The following is a 17,782-nucleotide window of genomic DNA, read 5'->3' on the forward strand; positions in this document are numbered from 1 at the left end:
GAACAAAGACCCTCAAATCAACGCAGACCACCAGCACAGGATTAAATTAAACACACACACACACACGGGAACACACACACTGGCACAGTGGATCGTGGGATATTGATTAACTTGTTTGCATCCTGGATGATGACGTGAGTGTTGTCTGGCATGCGAAGCCAACATTAGTGTGTCAAGGGTTGCTATTCTGGACGGCGGCTCCTCCTCGTCCCTCCGAGCCTCCCAGATGCCAATTAAGTCACGAGCTTTCCAGGCTTTGTTTCCATAGCGACCGCACCATGGATACGGCTCCATAGTTACCGCATCGCTCTTCCCTCCCTGTGTTCTCTCAGCAGTTATCACACACACACACACACACACACACACACACACACACACACAGAGCAATAGATATATCAGCATTGCATTTATTTCCCTCCTCTCCAAGATAACCTATCACCACATCAATGAATGAATGAAAATAGCATCAATAATTTATATTTTTCACAAAAACAAACCTGTAGCTGTCGTCCACAGCTAAGTAATCATTTTAAAATCACGATTTTTGATTTAAATATACTTTAAATGGTTGTAGTTTTGTATTTTACTGTGAGTAAAGCATTGCTGCAATTTAAAGGTGCTGTAGGCAGGATTCCGCATCTCCGCCATCTTGCTTAGGGTTACCTAAGAAAGATGGTGATTTGACACATCTAAGATGGCGATTTGAAACCCAGCTCAGCCAATCCTGTCCTGTTTTCTCTGACATCATGCCCTTATGCAAGTTAAGCCCCTCCCACAAGAACGTGCGATGAACGCCCCTCGACCAATCACAGTTAGAGCCTCATGGGCTCTTCTGATTGGTCAAAGATACCTGGAGCTGTCGAGATTCTTTTTCAGCTCAGAACAGAGACAGATGGAAACGCTGCGCCCTCGCGGTAGTGCAATTATGCTACACTCCTAAAGGATTATCAATGGATACTCTAACATTTAATCCAAAGAACACACAGAAAAATTAGCATTGACTAGCAAAATCCTGCCTACAGCACCTTTAAGTAACATATGAATGTGTTTCTTCTTTGTAATTTGATTAATACCTGAATGACTTTCGACTTTGAAAAGATTACGGCGTTGCTTTCATCTAACAATAACAGTAATAGTATTTAATAACTGACAGACTTTAAACTCTCACAACTTACAGATTATGTTCTGGGATGACAGATCTTCTGTATTTCACATTAAAGGATCCATAGCCTGTGTTTATATGAGCTCTGAAGAGGTTTTTGTGGTGTGGGTCTTTATATATAGCCCGCAGTCATCAAACCAGTCATTGATTAGTTTAGTGAAAGTATATCAGTATACGTTGGTTTTTACTTTCATTTATTCAACAGTGTTTAATGATTTCTTCACCAAAGGAATTACACAGTGAAAAAGCACTGATTTCTGCTGAGATTGGACTCTGAACGTCACTTTCAACTCATAAATGAAGAAGCAGGTGAATAAGAGCAGGAAAGGCCACTTTCTGTGTGAACAGAGTGTTTTCTGCCAGAACTGCGCCTGAACGGCTCTTTACCTGCATCCTGGGTGAAGGTGTGACCGGCGCCTCCCACTGCCTCTCCTGAAATAGCAGCGGCAGCAGAGTGGAAGCGTTCGGAGGAGATCCAGTTCAAACCTCTCCTCTGACTTATAGACGAGCTGTTTAAACCCTGGCAGGAGGATCGTCCTCCAGGTCCAGGAAATACCCGGCTCCCGTCTGGATCCTCCAGATCTCACCAGGCTGAAACGAAATGCTGTTTCCGTGCACATTTGCCACTTTGGCCTCCACTTTCACACCCTGCTCGCTTTGACTCGATGCATTTTTCATGGCGGCGAGTCTCAAACACCAGGGACTGGCACATAAACCCAGCTCTCTCAGCTCCGAGCCGTGAAAAGCTTTTTGTTCACCGTCGCCGTGCATCGATTTGCACGTTTGCCTTTGTAATCGCGGCTGTATTCTCTCTTCTTTTTTTTTTTTTTTTTAAATCTAAATATAGGTCAGACCCGCATTGATTTAGTAATTTCCTTCCAGATTGAGGCTTATAAAGCAGGCTCCCCTGCCAAGGCCTGGCTCCAGACGCTCGCTGCCGTCATGGCAGCACCATGCGTGTACGTCAAACCCCGCATCTCATTACAGGTGTGTGTGTGTGTGTGTGTGTTGTGTCTTTTGTGCGAGCTGGATGTTGTTTGACACCCCCGCAGTGAAAGGCGTGCACATGGCCACTCGGAGCGAGCGAGCGAGCGGTGAATGCACCCACATGTTCTCCTCTCGCACTGCAGACGGGCTCACATGCTTCCTCATTGAGGAGGAGCGGGGGTGGAGGCAGGGGGTGGAGATGGGGGGGGCATCGTGCGCTCCCAGAGACGTGCAACAGGTCGCCACGCAGATCCAGGGTGGAAGTGATGGCGAGTGAAGAGAGAGCGAGAGCGATCTGCCAACATTTTCACATAAAAATTTATAAAATTTGCTTCTGTTGCTGCTTTAATCACTGCTGAAAATTGAACTACCCGGGGCTTGAACCTTGGAAAAAAAAAGACAGCTTGCGTTTTATTACAAAAAACAGCTCCGACTAGTGGCTCCAAATTCAGACTTCTGCATCTTCAGCATTTCTAACCTGAACCCAGCTGCAGGTTTAGACCCAAACTTTACACAACACTAAGGGGATCATTTGTAGCAGACATGTAGACATGAAGCAGAGTCCAGAGGTGGCGCTGCTTTCACTGGAGTGAGGACATTTCATCACTACGGTTCATTTGATGAGAATAAATTGTGATTTAAAGGAAGAAAAGCGCTTAAAGCTGAATGAATGAGATAATGTGGATGCAAAAGAACATAATCTACAATTAGAAAAAACTCTATTCTAAAACCACAAATGCATTTTAAGATTAAGATATCTTTGCATTTATGTATACCTCCATGATATTTTACTTCAAATTGATTTCTTTCTGTTTGTTCATCACTCTGGTTGTTTATTAGCTATCAAGGAGAAATTAAGTTTAACACCCAGTGTGTTTAAAAAGGTAATTAAAGAGAAGTTTGATAGGAAAAACCTGCAAATTTATGATAGTTAGCCTGTTGTTGATGATGAATCCTCCTTAAAATGACTTTTAAGGGGAAGGATGTGGCATTCAGGTCATTCTTCTGGTGGACACTAGGTGGCAGTGTGGAGTCAATGCATTAGGTTCTGGCTCTTCTTCTTCTTCTTGTGGCACTTCTGGCACCGCCAAATCGAGTGGAGCCAGCAGCTGCTGGTGGAAGAGCCCCATGGCTGATTGATGAATGCTTGGATGAAGTGTATTGAGTTATGATGAATATTGCTCCCTTTGAGTGACTCAGTGTACCACCTAGTGGCACGGAACGGAACAGCCTGAAAGAACAGGTGTTTTGTTTTAAAGTCATGTTTGAGACAGTTTTTTCAGGTAATGATCATTGACGTGACTCAAGCTCGAACTTTGAAGGGATTTTTAATTCTATCCGGCGCATTTGGGCTAACCAGAGAAGCAAAACAAGAAATATCTTATTTAACAGAAGCTAATCTGATAGACCTTATTTCACGGTTTTAATTTGAAATAATTAGAAGACCTGCTGCATTGTGAAACCTTCACATTGATACTGAGTGTGTGTGTGTGTGTGTGTGTGTGTGTGTGTGTGTGTGTGTGTGTGTGTGTGTGTGGATGACTCCCTGTCCTCTTTCACTTCACTGTTTCCTGACTCAGGTCACAGGTGAAAAGCAGCCGTTTCCACTGACGGAGCTTCAGACGCTCCCGACCGACACTCGTTTCCTTCTTCACTGCTTTTATCAACCTTTCTGCTTTTTCTGTCCTTTTCTCGTTGGCCACCTTTTCCTTTCACATCCTGTTTTTTTTTCCTCATGCTTCATTTCTTTTTCTTCCATATGGTTTTTTCTCTTTCCTCTCACTTTCTCTCTTTCCTTTCATTTCTATCCTTTTATTTTCATTTTCTTTCCTTATTAATTTCCCTTTTTTCCCAAGGGTTCGTCTCTTGTTTCCTTCACTTCACTCTTTCCTCTTATTTCCTGTTCTTTCACTCAGTGTTTCCCTTGTTACCTTTTCTTTTTTCTTGCTTTCCTCTTCCTTGAGTTCCTCGTTGCCTTCACCTCTCATTTCCTGTTTACTCTCCTTTTTATTCTTTTCTTCCTCCTTCTGTTTCCTTTTCTTTGTCATTTCCTTAATTCCTCTCCTTTTACTATCATTTCCTTGTTTCCTTTCCTTTTCTTCTCGTCCTTTCCAGTCTCTCCTTTCCTTCTCTTCTCTTCCTCATCTCCTTTCTATTATTTTTTGTTTTTTTCCTCACACTTGATTTAACTTCTTTCATTTTTCTAACCATCACTGTCTTTCTTCACTTTCTTTCCTCCTCCTTTATTTGTTTTTCTCTCTCCTCTCCTCTTCTTTTCCTCCCCTGTTGTTGTTTTTTTTTTTGTTATTGTTTGTGATGTTCTGCCTGAGAAGCCTCATCTTTGTCTTTTCATCCCTCCCCCTCCCTCCATCTCGGTCCTCCATCCACCCCTCCCTCTGTTGTAGAGAGGGATGCAGCAGCAGGCCTGCAGTTACCAGGCAACAGGCTGCGTGCTGATTGGCTGGGTCTGCTCCTCTCTTCCTCCTCTCCTCCTCCTCCTCCTCCTCCTGCATGGGGTTAACTGCTGTTATGTACTGTTGGTTACTCATAGCGTGGTCTCGGGGGGGCGGGGTGGTTGGGGTGGGGGGGGGGGGTGGGGGGGGCTCGGCATCCAGCCATTTTCTATTTTCAGGCTGAACTTTTGCGCGGGTGCCGCCTGCTGAGCGAACAAGTGGAGTTGCGGCGTTGCGGCGGCGCCGCAGCCTAAAGCTTTCATCATCTGCTAATGTGACAAATCCCTTTAAAAAACACCAAGAGACGCACACAGGGGCATTGTGGGGGATTATTTAGAGGAGAACGGGATTATCGCTGCTGGAGCAACACACATTGTGAGCTTTGTCTCTCGCTGGAAATCCAGAAAAAAAAAAACCAAATCACTGAAATCCACACTGCGAGACGCTTCAGGTGCTGGAAATAGTTTCTGAATGAGTTCAACAAGCAGCAGACGGCGAAAAACAATAACGCCTAAAAAAGAAAACTTCAGATCAGTAGGGTATGTGGAAAAATCTTATTGAACATGATTAAATAGACATTTTAAAATTTTATATTAGAAACTGAAGTGAACATCACAGTTTAATTGGACTTTAAATAGACTGAAGAAAATGTATCTAATGTAGAAATATTTTATTGATCATATATTTTACAAGAGTAAAGGACAGAATTTTACAAAATGTGTGAAAACCCCAAATTTATAAAACAAAAATCACAAAATTGTAAAAATAAAGAAAGAAAGAAAGAAATCTGTTAAAAACTTTATTAGGTCAATAATAAGAAAAGATTCACAGTAAAATCTTTGTGTTTCATCTTGAAGATAAAACTGATGTAAGAAAAAATCCCCCAAAAATACTTAAAGGTCCAAAAAACCCCTATAATGTATACAAAACAATTTGCTTTTGGACATTTCTATAAACCCAAGTTTTCATAAGTAACTTTATTAGTTAATTTTTTAATGTAAAACCTACAAAAGACAAAATATAAAATGGTCTTTTTAGTGAAGCTAAAGTGAAAGAAGTTCCATCAGAAAGAGAAAGTTCACGAAACATTTTAAGTTTGTATTGAGTTGAATGAGAAAACCCACAGTAACCTATAAATCCTGTAAAATATGGAAACATCAGTGAAATGTATTCTTTTTTATTAAATAAAATCGGAGGACGATTCAGAATCCAGGCAGCCGATCATCTCATTGATCTATGCTGATCAATATCAACAGTAGATACAGGGTGTGTGCATGCAAATGGCTCTCACGCCACACACACACACACACACAAACACACACACACACACACACACACACACACACACACACACACACACACACACACACACACACTCTCTCTCTCTCAAACCAGCTGAAACCAGGTGAATTGAACTCGTTGAAGCATCTCCGTCCTCAAACAAAACTTCAAAATAAAAGTCAAAACAAAAAGTAATATTTTGATATTAAAATATAAATTTTAAAATCATATACATGCAAAGCAGAGAAAAGTTTAATCTCATTTTTAAATTGCTTTATTGGTAAAAATGTTATTTTCTAGTTAAAGTGGCTCCAATGTTGTTTTAAAAACCAACCAATCAGAAAACCTCGCGGATAGAATTAGGCTGGAAGCTTTGCTGAAGCTCTTTCTTTTTTCGTTTTTAAAAATATTTTAGTTGGGTTTTTTTTTTCTGCTTCTGCATGGAGTGGCCTCATACTGTATTTCACTGTAAACTCCCCCATAATGCTTTGCTGCGTCTCCAGTCAGTGACTGTGTTCCGACAGCAGGCCGTCTTCTCCATCGTCTCTCTCAGCTCTGTGACATTACTCATGTGTGAAGTGTGAGGACCTGCCGTCCTGTGACAGGACAAGGATGCTGAGGATGTGTTTTCTTCACACACACACACACACACATACACACACGAGTTTCTCACCGCGGGGGTCCGTCTTTTGTCCCCGCAGCGACGAGGAGGAGCTGAGGAAGTCGTTCTCGGAGCTCGGGGACAGCCTGTGCGACTCCAACCCGTCCACGTCCATGAGGAGGGTGGGCAGCAGCGGGAGGCCGCTGTCCGAGGACGCGCCGCCGTCCGGGACGCTGCTCTACAAGAACGGCTTCCTGGTCCGGAAGGTCCACGCCGACTCCGACGGAAAGAGAAGTACGGCTGTTGAAACAGTTTGAAATAGTTTTACAGATACAGTGTGTAAAGTTTACATTATTGCCCCTTTGTACACTGGGTGGCAGCACTGAGTCACAGTTCCTCAGAGTTCCTGCTGCTTCTTCTGTTTTGCTCTACTGAGGTAGAGCGACTCACTGTACCACCGTGTGGCAAAAAGCGGTACTGCACAGCGTATCACAGTGTGGCTGGCTGGATCTCCTGCAGTGTTGTGCTGATTTTTAGGGGTTTTTTTTTTCAAGCTGAGGTTGTTTAGTGCACACACAACACACACATCTTCTGGGAACCCTGACTTATAATGAATAATTTTGTCTCCATCGCAGCACCGAGGGGAAAGAGAGGCTGGAAGACTTTCTATGCCATACTCAAAGGGCTAATTCTGTATCTGCAAAAAGTAAGTTTGTCACATTAAAAAGTGTGTATGTGTGTGTGTGTGTGTGTGTGTGTGTGTGTGTGTGTGTGTGTGTGTGTGTTTTGGAGCAAAAGCCCTTAAAGAGCTGCGTTTGGAGCCATTTGTAACAGCCACTGCTTGATATTCATTATTCAACCTTTTAAATAGCGGTTGACTGCATCTCCATAAACATCCTGTTTTACTTTCATGCCAGCAGCAGATTCTTAACAGAAGGTGATTCTTCATCCCCGTGGCGTGCGTCGCCATAGAAACCAAACTGGCTAAACTTCCCGTCATGCTACCTTCCCACCAGCGAAAAATGCTTTATTCAGTCTCGGTATCAGAGTCGGCTTGGCGCCGTCGTGGCCGCGGTTGCCGCTTTCCGGTGCCCGCTCTCTGTTTACATGATGTAATGGTGCCATGTGGCCGGAGACCCGGCGCCATGTGGCCGGAGACGCATGTCAAGAGGAGAACCTGGCTCTGATGAGTGGGACTTCTGCCAGGGTCACGACCCCGCTGTGCTTCAGCGTTACGGTCCTAGACATGGCACCTGCAGGCCAAGGCTCAAATTAGCACAAAAAATGTTTTTCAGAGCTAATTTAAAAGTCAAGTGAAGTCATTTACAGTTGGCGGGACTGTGACGATCGATCCAAAACGGCAGTAACATAATCATAAACCAGGATTAAACTGACTGATACTAAATTAAAGGCTTTATTTCAACCTAGTTTTCAGGTGTCGGCTCAGAAATTGTGGATATTGATGCAAACATCAGTGTTACAGACTGCAGAAACCTGATTTCTGTTATAAATACACTGAAAAGCTGACTGGAACAAGGTCTTTTAATTCACATTTAATGTAATTGGGTATTTTTTGTACATGACTTCAATCAATTAAAATTAGAAATAGATCTTTGACCACTAAATCAAATTGAAATCAATTGGGAGATGATTAAAGCCAAAACAAAACGAGATCAGAAAAGATATCGCAAGATAAGACCACGAACAATCAGAAAAGAACAAAACAAGATGTGGAAAGATAAAGACGAGCAATGAGACAAGATGGGACAGAAGACGACAAAATGAAATAAGAGATCAGAGAGGCGAGAAAACAAACACAAGAAAGGGTCTGACAGGACGAGACCAGACCAGAGAAGATCAGACAGGATGAAAGACAATCAGATGAGACAGACGAGATCCAAAGAGACAAGATGAGAGAAGATTAGACAAGAGGAAATAAGACGACACCAGATCAGATCCTTCCAGTCCAGACCAGATCAAACGATAAAAGATCAGATGGGATGAGACTAAACATGACCCGTCTGGCAGACTTTGTGTCGTTTTTAATATTTTGAATGAACTGAACTGCCCACAGGGGGAATACCGGCCGGACAAGCAGCTCTCCGACGAGGACCTGAAGAACGCCGTGTCCATCCACCACTCCCTCGCCATGAAGGCGTCGGACTATAGCAAAAGGCCCAACGTCTTCTACCTGCGCACGGCCGACTGGAGGGTCTACCTCTTCCAGGCACCGTGAGTCTCAGCGATCGCACCGGTCCGACCCCCCGTTTCCCCCACAGCAAATCCCTTTAGACGTTTGTTGTCAGGCTGATGTGGAGAAAACAGCAATGAGCTGCTAAATGCAGTGAAGATCCCCATCTGGGGCTGCAGGCAGACTGACCTAATTACCCTGAATATTCATCCACGCGCTGCAGTTTGTTTACATGTGTCAGGCCCACTTTCTGCAAACTTCCCCCCATGTGGATCAGTCACAGGTCATCTCTGTTTCACGCTCAGCTGTGTTTATTCAGATCAACAGATGAGAAGCAGGAATCTGAGACCGGAGGAGCCCAGAAGAAACGGCAGTAACAGCCAGAGTCATCCAGAGCGAGCGAGCGCACGGTCCGAGGCCAAAACAGCAAATTCACAAGCAGCAAATTACAGCTCAGCATGTCTGAGAGACACCGGAGGTTGTCCAGAGAGTTTCTCTGAAGGGAAACAAGACAAGACGAAGAGAAGAAAACAGGACAGAATCACGTAAGACGAGATGAAAAAAGACCAAACAGGAAGAGGAGACAAGTACAAGATCAGACGAGATGAAGCAAAACTGAATATGGGAAGACAAAACGCGGAGTGATGAGATCTGGCATCGTAGGGCAAGAAGCGACGTGGCGATTTAATGTTTTGAAGCGAGAACAAGAAGAGATACGATGACTCGGTGTGAGCCCAAACAAGACCAGATGAGACTGGATGCAATCAGACAAAATGCACGGCGAGACGGAATGTGAGGAGATTAAGGGCCCTTTCACACCAGCCCTGTAAAATCCGGATTTTAGACCAAATCAGGACTTTCTGAGGAAATTCTCATCATTTATGCACGTTTCAACACTTCCCCTGAACTCAGATCCGGATCTTTCAGGCAAACCCTGGGCCCCTAGGTTCGCCTGGTCTCGATCTGGATCCACGGACTGTCCAACATGTAGTGAGAGGACGTCATGTGGAGCTCAATGCATTTGAATAGCAAAATAAACAACACCAATGGTGTTAGTCAGAAGAAGCAGGCGCACAAAGAAAGAGGTAGAAACTGTCCGGTGCTCAGGCATGGAATGCTTAGGAAGAGCAGGCGCTCATTGATAGATGGCTAAAGACAAGAAATCACAATTGTGGTTAGCCGTTAGCCGCTAGCCGCTAGCCAGCAGCTAAGGTGGGACTTCTGGTTTCGGTCCACACCAATCAAATGAGCGGATTTCTTCTTCTGGCTGTCTGGTCAGTGTTCATTTCGACCAACAGCGCCCCCAAATGAGCATCCGCTGTAATTCCATGACATTTTCCTTGCATTTGGTCTGTCGATGGTCTGCTCTCAAGAGTGCAGTGAGTACGCAAGCCGAACCAAATGAAGGTGTGAAAATTCTTGCGACCCCCTCCTGCACAGGCGAGCGGAGTGCCGGGCTTTCCTGGTATGAAAGCAGCCTCAGACGACAGAAGAACTAGAAAAGGTGAGACAGCATCACAAGACGCGACGAGGCAGAGCAGGATCAGAATAAAGAAGCTGAGAAGAGTTGAGGGAGGCGTCCTTCACCTCTGCTGTTCGCTTCTGTTCCTCGCTGCTCCGTCATGACCCCCGGTGGACGGAGGAGGAACTGCAGGTTCTTCTGCTCAAGCAGAACCTCTCCAGAGTCAGTTTCAGCAGGTTCATCCCTCTGCTGTCCGCATGCAGCGTTTTTTCCCCCAGATCACGGCGCGTTGGAGCCAGCTGTGCACATCTGCGCCGTCACACGTCGGGCAGGGGGCCGCGGTGGAGGTGTGTGCAGGATGTGGGACGTGGCACATGAGTGGCCACATGTTCGATCCCCCGGGAGGACCGGCTCTGTGCTCCAGTTGCAGCGAGCGTTTGTCCCAGATACTGCACCCCTCTGTCTCTCCTCCACCTCTTCTCGCTCTCCACCTCTCCCCCGGGACTGAAGCAAGGCTGTCTGATTCAGCCTGATGTTTCTCCTGGGCCCCTAATGGCTCTGTTAGTGTAAAACAGCCCCCTTTTCTCTCATGTGTTAATTGGCTCCAAAATAATTTCTTTGTCAACACGGGCGCCGCGCTGCCTGATAATCATCCCTTTGATGTTGTGAGTGCGGTTTGAGCAGCGCAGCCACCTCCTGCACGCTGCACGTGGTTCGCTTCTAATGAATTTTCTGCATTTCTCGTGTCAGGAATGCGGAGCAGATGCAGAGCTGGATCACTCGCATCAACACGGTGGCCGCCATGTTCTCCTCTCCGCCGTTTCCCGCCGCCATCGGCTCCCAGAAGAAGTTCAGCCGGCCGCTGCTGCCGGGCACCATGTCCAAGCTGTCCGAGGTAACCTCCACCGCCACCTCCGTCCGGACCCTCCACGTTCAACCCGGACCAGTAAAATACAGCCATAATGAAGATATTTTCAGTTACAACAGAAAATAACTTCAATCTCAACAGAAAACCAATTTTCCTGGTGCAAAATACAGTGAAATGTCAAGAAAAAACCCATCCTGCATGTTATTCCAAACCCCCCCGACAGCCTGGCTCTGATGCTAGCTTGATAGCAGCCAGGTCACTAGCTCTCATGGTGGCTTCACCAAGGTCTCGGCTCTCGGTGTCTCAGTCTTTTGTGTCACTATTCATTAAAAATCAATGGTTTCTTTGACATATTTACCATCTTCTTGGTGGTTTGGGGGATTTGAGCATCTTGTGTCCCAGTTTAGGCCCACAGGCCTAATGTTTGGCATCGCTGATTCAGAGATGGATGGATGGATGGGTCAGAGGTCATTTCTGTCAGTGTGCTGTTTTAGCTCAGCCTCCTGTTGCAAACTAGATTCCAGCGTCATGAAGCCGAGTCCTCATTTTGCCTCTTGCAGTGTAGTTTTGATGCTGAGGATTCTCCGACTCACCGTCTCCACCCTGCTCTTTCAGGAGGAGCAGGTCCGATCCCACGAAGCTCGGTTCAGAGCCATCTCCACCGACCTGACCGAGCTGCGCTCCTTCCCCCCCGACCGCAAGGTGAAAGGGCGCGAGCTGGAAGAGTACCGCCAGCGAGACGAGTATCTGGACTTCGAGGTGAGTCTCGCTCACGGGGATGCTTCACAGCATCTTTCTCAGCTGAATTAAAGATTATTTTTTAAACTAATTAACAGTTATTTGCTAGAATCAGTGCAGGAATGAATAGTAATCATCGTATCCATCTTCTTAGCCACTGTTAGCATCAATATTAGCATCATCTAGCGCTACTGAGAAGACTGTTAGCTAGGAATTGAAATGCTAAAGCTAACTGGAGGGAAAAGAAGCTGCTGTTGTCCAGAGTCCTGTGCTGAACTTACCACTGCTCCTCTTTCTTAGAAAACGCGCTACGGGACGTACGTGATGCTGCTCCGCGCCAAGATCCGCAGCGGCGAGGAGGACCTGTCGGTGTTCGAGTCGCAGCTGCTGGAGGACAACGGGCTGCAGCGGGCGCACTCCAGCCCCACGCTGCAGGACAGCAGCCTGGCCAGCCAGGTCAGCCAGGCCAGCAGCGCCCGGGACGGCGGCGGCAGCAGCAAGGCCAGCGGCGTCAGCGGCGGTGGCGGCGGTGGCGGCGGCGGCGGCGGCAAGGCGCGGCAGGACGGCCAGAGACATAGCTACCGGCAGGCCGTCAAGAAGTGAGCCCGGCCGGGGCGCCGGGAGCGGCTCGGCGTTGCACCGCCAGCGGCAGGCCGCCTCCCTGCACAGGTTTTTATTTGAGATCCAGGAGGGTTCGGAGCTCTGCTTGACAAGGGGGGGCAGGAGTCGTGCTCCGCCCCCCCCACAGACCGTGACGCCCCACTGCTCCCCGAGGAGGGGCAGAGAAACACCGGCCGGGACGCTGGGGGCCGGCAGGTCTACAGAGACCGCCCGGCTGCGGCTCGCACACAGAGGCTGCTGAGGAATCGAACCGGGGCACCACACGGGCACCTCCATCCAGCACACCTTTCTCGCCCTCTTTTGTTCTTTTTGTTTTTTTCTTTCTTGGGGACCAAACACGTTTACACACCGAACCGTCACGCCATCGCGGACGTCCCACGGTTCGATTCCCGCTCTGAAGCGCTGTAACAGACTTACGGAGGCGTGGCGTTCCGTTCCCGCTCCTTTTTCCCACCACATCTCCACGGGGTGCGTTCACATTCCACTGGGCGGCGTGGCGCTCCCGGCCGAAGGCGGCGTCGGGAGGAGATCGACTAAGAGAGAGAGAGAGAGAGAGAGAGAGCTCTTTTATTTCTCGCTCCACTTGAACATCTCTTCTTTCTGGCTTCTGTCCCGTGACGTGCTTCTGTTCTTCTTCTTCTTCTTCTTCTACTTCTTCTTCTTGGCCGAATGTTGTTTTCTTCAGTGAATCCGCATGCCTGCATCCAGCACAGCTTCTTTTAGGCCTTTTTACTACTTTGAGGGCGGTGATCCGCCGTCCTCCGGCGTCGCCATGGAAACACCTGTATCCTGTCTGTCGTACCTATAAAGGCTCAGTTATGATAAACCCTGTTCTCCACTCACCAGGCAGACCCTGAATGTCCTCATTTTTGATATTTTACAGTATTTTACAGCCATTTGTTGATGTTGAACCTCCTGTGTTTGTCGATGAAATATGCTATCTGCACTCGGGATATGTTGTATATAACGCACCCCCTGCTTATATTGTAGGATATATGACGGTATATTTACAATATATTGGGCGCACTGTTGTGACGATGCATTAGGTACACACACACACGTTTCTTCTTGTAAATCCCAAAAGAGCTAAATGATAATCACGTGTTGTCCTTTTTTTCTTATATGAATATTCTAGTGAAGCCTATCAAAGATTAGTAAAGATGATTCGTGTGAGGTTTCTGGCGACGGAGGGGGGGTTTTTCCAAAGACAGGGCGTGGCTCGCTGTGGCGGCTCCTCTGATTGGACCAGGCCGCTGTGGGCGGAGCCACACGCGCCTCACAGCATGACCGATGCACAGCCATTTACTACTCAGGCTTTTTAGATGAACCACACCGTGAGCGGCCGCGGCGCCGCGTCCGACCAGCAGGGGGGCGCCGTCGGCGCGCGCACCCTCAGCCATACTCACCCGCTGCACCTGCAGCCGATATGCACAGCATCTTCATCCCCCTCCTCCTCCTCCTCATCCTGGCCCGCCACGCCTCTGTGTGTCGGTCTGTTTGTGTTGTTGTTCTTGGTGTTGTTGGTGTGCATGCCAGAGCCGTGTGCTCAGCCCAGGGTGAAGTGTGTGTGTGTGTGTGAGAGTTGGCAGCTCTGTCTTCACACACTTCCTGTTTGTTTATTCACTGGGTTTTGAAGAGTGGCCGGATCAATACCCCACCCTCCACCCCAACCAACCCCCTTTCTTTTTGCACTCTGCTGGTTTTGAGGAATGGTTCGTGTGTGTGTGTGTGTGTGTGTGTGTGTGCGTATGTATGTGTGTCAGTGCCATGACTTCGCATGAGTTTACTCTGTATTTATTGATCATGTTTGTCTCTGCTGTTCAGAATGTGGCCAAAACTTAAAAAAAAAAAAACAAGAAAGCCCAGGATCAATACATCAATCACTTTCCAGTATTCCAGAGATTTTAAATCACTCCATATTTAATAAGCTGTTTTTTATATATATGTATTTCTTTTTAAAAGTTTGGTCCATATTTGAGTTATATCACCTGATTTGATGGCGTCTGGTGCTTTTGGGTGATCTGATCTAAAGATTGATCAGCGTAAATAATGGATCCTTCGTTCATGCAAATATTGATCAAATTCTGCAAATAATCAGTGGAAACTATCGTGCTCAAATTAATAGTAACTAACCTCAATATTAGCTACAAACAAGTTCCACACACCAAACTGATCATGTTGTGACATGAGTGAAGAATTGATTAGTTGGAAACAGAGATGTCTGCATTACCGCTTGAATCGCAAAGATTTACTGTCAGTCTTCATAACATTATCAAAGAGCACTGATCATCCCTGATCAGCTCACGTTGACATCTATACTGAGCTGTGAAGCATTTTTATCTCTAAAGTGACATTCACATCATTTGTGGGGTAAATTTTCAACAATTTTAAACCCGATGGATCAATAAATGGCCACCATTTCATGCTGATCTGTGTTGGTAAAATGTGCATCGCCGTCGAGGGATTTTCAAATCGCCCAGACAGTTTTTAGAAAGATTCCCATCATGTCACGAGTGTTTTCTGCATGACAGGCACAAAAACACGTCAGTGGCGTGAAAAAAAACTCTAAACTGAGCAGAAAGAGGAAGGAAACCTGCGTTTACAGTGAAACTTGAACCCTTTGAAAGTCTGATTATTTCTCTCATAAATGGTGCCACATCTGTAAGAATCATCCATTTCCAGGGCTGATTATACGAGTTATGCTCATGAAATAAAATTGCCAAAAGTTTTTTTTTTCTTTGCAAACTGCAGATGCAAATTTCCTCCCTTTTTTATGCAAAGTTTGTTTAATTCGTCTTCCATCAGGAAAAAAAACTCTAAATGTGAGGATTGGTCGGTCACGCCTGGAATTGTTTGGATCGAAGGAGGAACTTTTCTTCAGCCGTATTTGTGAATCTTAACAGTAAAATGTTGTTAGGTGTTCCACAATGTTCAAAAAGATTTGACTTTTTTATCCCTTCTTCATGCAACAAACTTCAATACTACGAGTGAATCAATAAATGACTGTTAAAGTTGATTTAAACACATTTGAATGAGATATCAATTGAAATAACTCAAAATTACAGTATTAATGTCTGAGATTATTATTTCTTCAGACTTCAGAGAATGATAAAATGTCCCTAAACACCAGTATTTACAACTATTTGCAGAACATGAACGAATGAACCAGAGTTTTGTGGCCACTCTAAGTACTGACATTCTGCAGTCTCACCACTAGAGGTCACTAAATCTGTCAAAATGCTCCCTAGAAGTGACATTAATTTATTGAAACAGAAGAAAACAGTGTTAACTCATGAAAATATTCACAGAACAAGCAAATCCTCATATTGTTAATATAATTTATGATCATCTTTAATTCACTCTTTTAAACTTTTTTGTAGTTTTTAACATCAGAAATCATTTGAGAGCTGTTCTTCCCTGGATCTCCTTCATGACCGATTGTCACGTCATTAATCAACACGTCACACACAGTTTGAGATTATTTCAGGGATCAATGTTTCTTACTGGTTACCATGGTGACACAGGTCCGGTTTGATTTACATCCTAAACGTACTTTGTGAGATTTAGTAAATATTTGCAGTTTTTCTTGGTGTTACTGCATTTAATTCCATGATCATTTATTTCTCTGTTTAACTACTTAATAAATCACTCTGTTCATACTGGAATCAAGCACTGTTCTCCCTAAAGACACGATCTGTTTCAGACCTCACCTGTGAAACTGAGAAAACAATCAACCAATGAACTGATTATCAAAAGAAACCTCTCCAGACTAGTTTTTCCTTCCGTGGGATTCAAACGCGGCTCCAACACTCTTACCATCAATAGGTCATCCACTGGACCGGGTCATTTTTAGTATTTGTGAGAAGAAAATGCTGCATGATTTTAATGGTGCAGCATGAAGGTGAGAGAAAATGCATTTGTTGAACAGCAGTGAGTCGCTGGTCCTCGGTTGTTTCCAGCAGCTCCTGTTTTGTTCCACTTTCTTCTTTTTGCTGGCGTTGGAGTAAATGCAGGATGCAGGAAGTCTTCACCCTCTGGTGGTACAAAGTGGTATTACCACATTAATCAGGCTAGCTGATTGCTTTCTCTGTTGATTATTTACGTAGTGCACCTTTAAAGTCAGCTGTTTGCATGATTACCTGACATCAGTCAGGTTAAGCCCCACCCCTTTTCCATTTTTCCACATTTACCTCACTCCGACAATGGCCACCTCGTGTAAAGCAAGAAAATATGTAAAGAACTGGTGCGAATTTCAGGTTGGGTTGTTTTCATGATTGTCTCCATGTGACGTTCAACATGAAGTTTTGAGTTCAGCATAAGAACATTTCTGGAAAGGAACTCAGTGGTTCAGACAGAGACATCATGAACGAGTCTCCGCCCCTTAGCTGCAGGATCTCCATGGCCCCGCCCCCTTTCCTCAGATCCATGGCTCTGGTTAACATGGATTGGCTGGTTTTCCTGATGAGGGCTCAGAATGCTCCAGTGAAAGTCACCCTGTCTTTGGCACGACGTCTCTGTGAAAGCTGCAGCAATGCAGCAGTGCATGCCTGCCTGCAGCGGTCCGTGCCTGCCTGCAGCAGTGCATGCCTGCGCCTGCGCCTCTGTCTGCCGCTGCTGCAGTTTGTGGGCAAGCTGCCTCAAAAACGTGCACTTGTACTGTTCCCATCCCTGCCCATCATGTCTGAATGTAAATAAAGCATGAGATGTTATGGCCTGCTTTCATTTATATTATGATTAGAGTAATCAATGAAGGGTTAATCTATAAGGTAGGTCAGCATTTTTTTTCTCCTGTCCTTGAGCTCATGGTCATTTCTCTTTCTCTTTGTTTTTAATGTGAATGAAGGAAATGACTGTATTCAACGCTCTCGTATGCTGCTGTTGTGTTTTAGAGACTCGAGCCGGCTCATGCGGATCTTTTCCACACCTAGGGGTCCGATCTGGTCCATCTCAGTGTTTTTTAGACTGGTGCGGGTTCAAGGCGATGTTCATTTGATGCTAGACATTTCAGTGAGCTCCATGTGTCACTGCCTTGTTCAAACTCACCAAGGAAATGTTGTCTGTGAGTCTCTCACCTCGGGAGACGTAGAAGATACAAATAAAAGTGTTTTGAAAGGTTTCGTGTGTGTGTGTGTGTGTATGAGCATCATTGTGTGTAAAGTGCGTTTACTCAGGTACTCTGTGTGGGAGCACAGCACTTCACTGGATTATTTTTATGCTGCTTTAATAGAAAGAAATGTAGTGCTTGGCAAAAAGGTCACTTAAATGGCTAGAAAGTATTCAGATTTGTTCCACCCTACCTTGCTGCAGTATCAGATAAACGGGGCTTTCCTGCTGCATATAATAACTTCACATTTTGTGCTTTTGATCTCATGCATACTAAGTGAGCTGTTGGGAAATATTTAAATCCTGCTTGGAGCA

General features: G+C 45.5%; 1 protein-coding gene across 3 annotated transcripts in view; it reads left to right on the forward strand.

Moving 5' to 3' along the window:
- The window catches only part of LOC115393514 (PH and SEC7 domain-containing protein 1-like), a 62,394-nt gene extending 44,913 nt beyond the window's left edge, over positions 1–17,481 (forward strand). For all 3 annotated transcript variants that reach the window (XM_030098527.1, XM_030098528.1, XM_030098529.1), the window contains 6 exons: positions 6,585–6,778; positions 7,120–7,190; positions 8,559–8,716; positions 10,888–11,032; positions 11,621–11,764; positions 12,044–17,481. In XM_030098527.1, coding sequence (XP_029954387.1) covers positions 6,585–6,778; positions 7,120–7,190; positions 8,559–8,716; positions 10,888–11,032; positions 11,621–11,764; positions 12,044–12,346 — 1,015 coding nt within the window. In that variant the 3' untranslated portion in view covers positions 12,347–17,481. The remainder of the gene's footprint in view (positions 1–6,584; positions 6,779–7,119; positions 7,191–8,558; positions 8,717–10,887; positions 11,033–11,620; positions 11,765–12,043) is intronic.
- The last annotated feature ends 301 nt before the right edge of the window (positions 17,482–17,782 follow it).

The sequence above is a fragment of the Salarias fasciatus genome, chromosome 8 (genome assembly GCF_902148845.1).
Source record: "Salarias fasciatus chromosome 8, fSalaFa1.1, whole genome shotgun sequence".
Taxonomy (NCBI): domain Eukaryota; kingdom Metazoa; phylum Chordata; class Actinopteri; order Blenniiformes; family Blenniidae; genus Salarias; species Salarias fasciatus.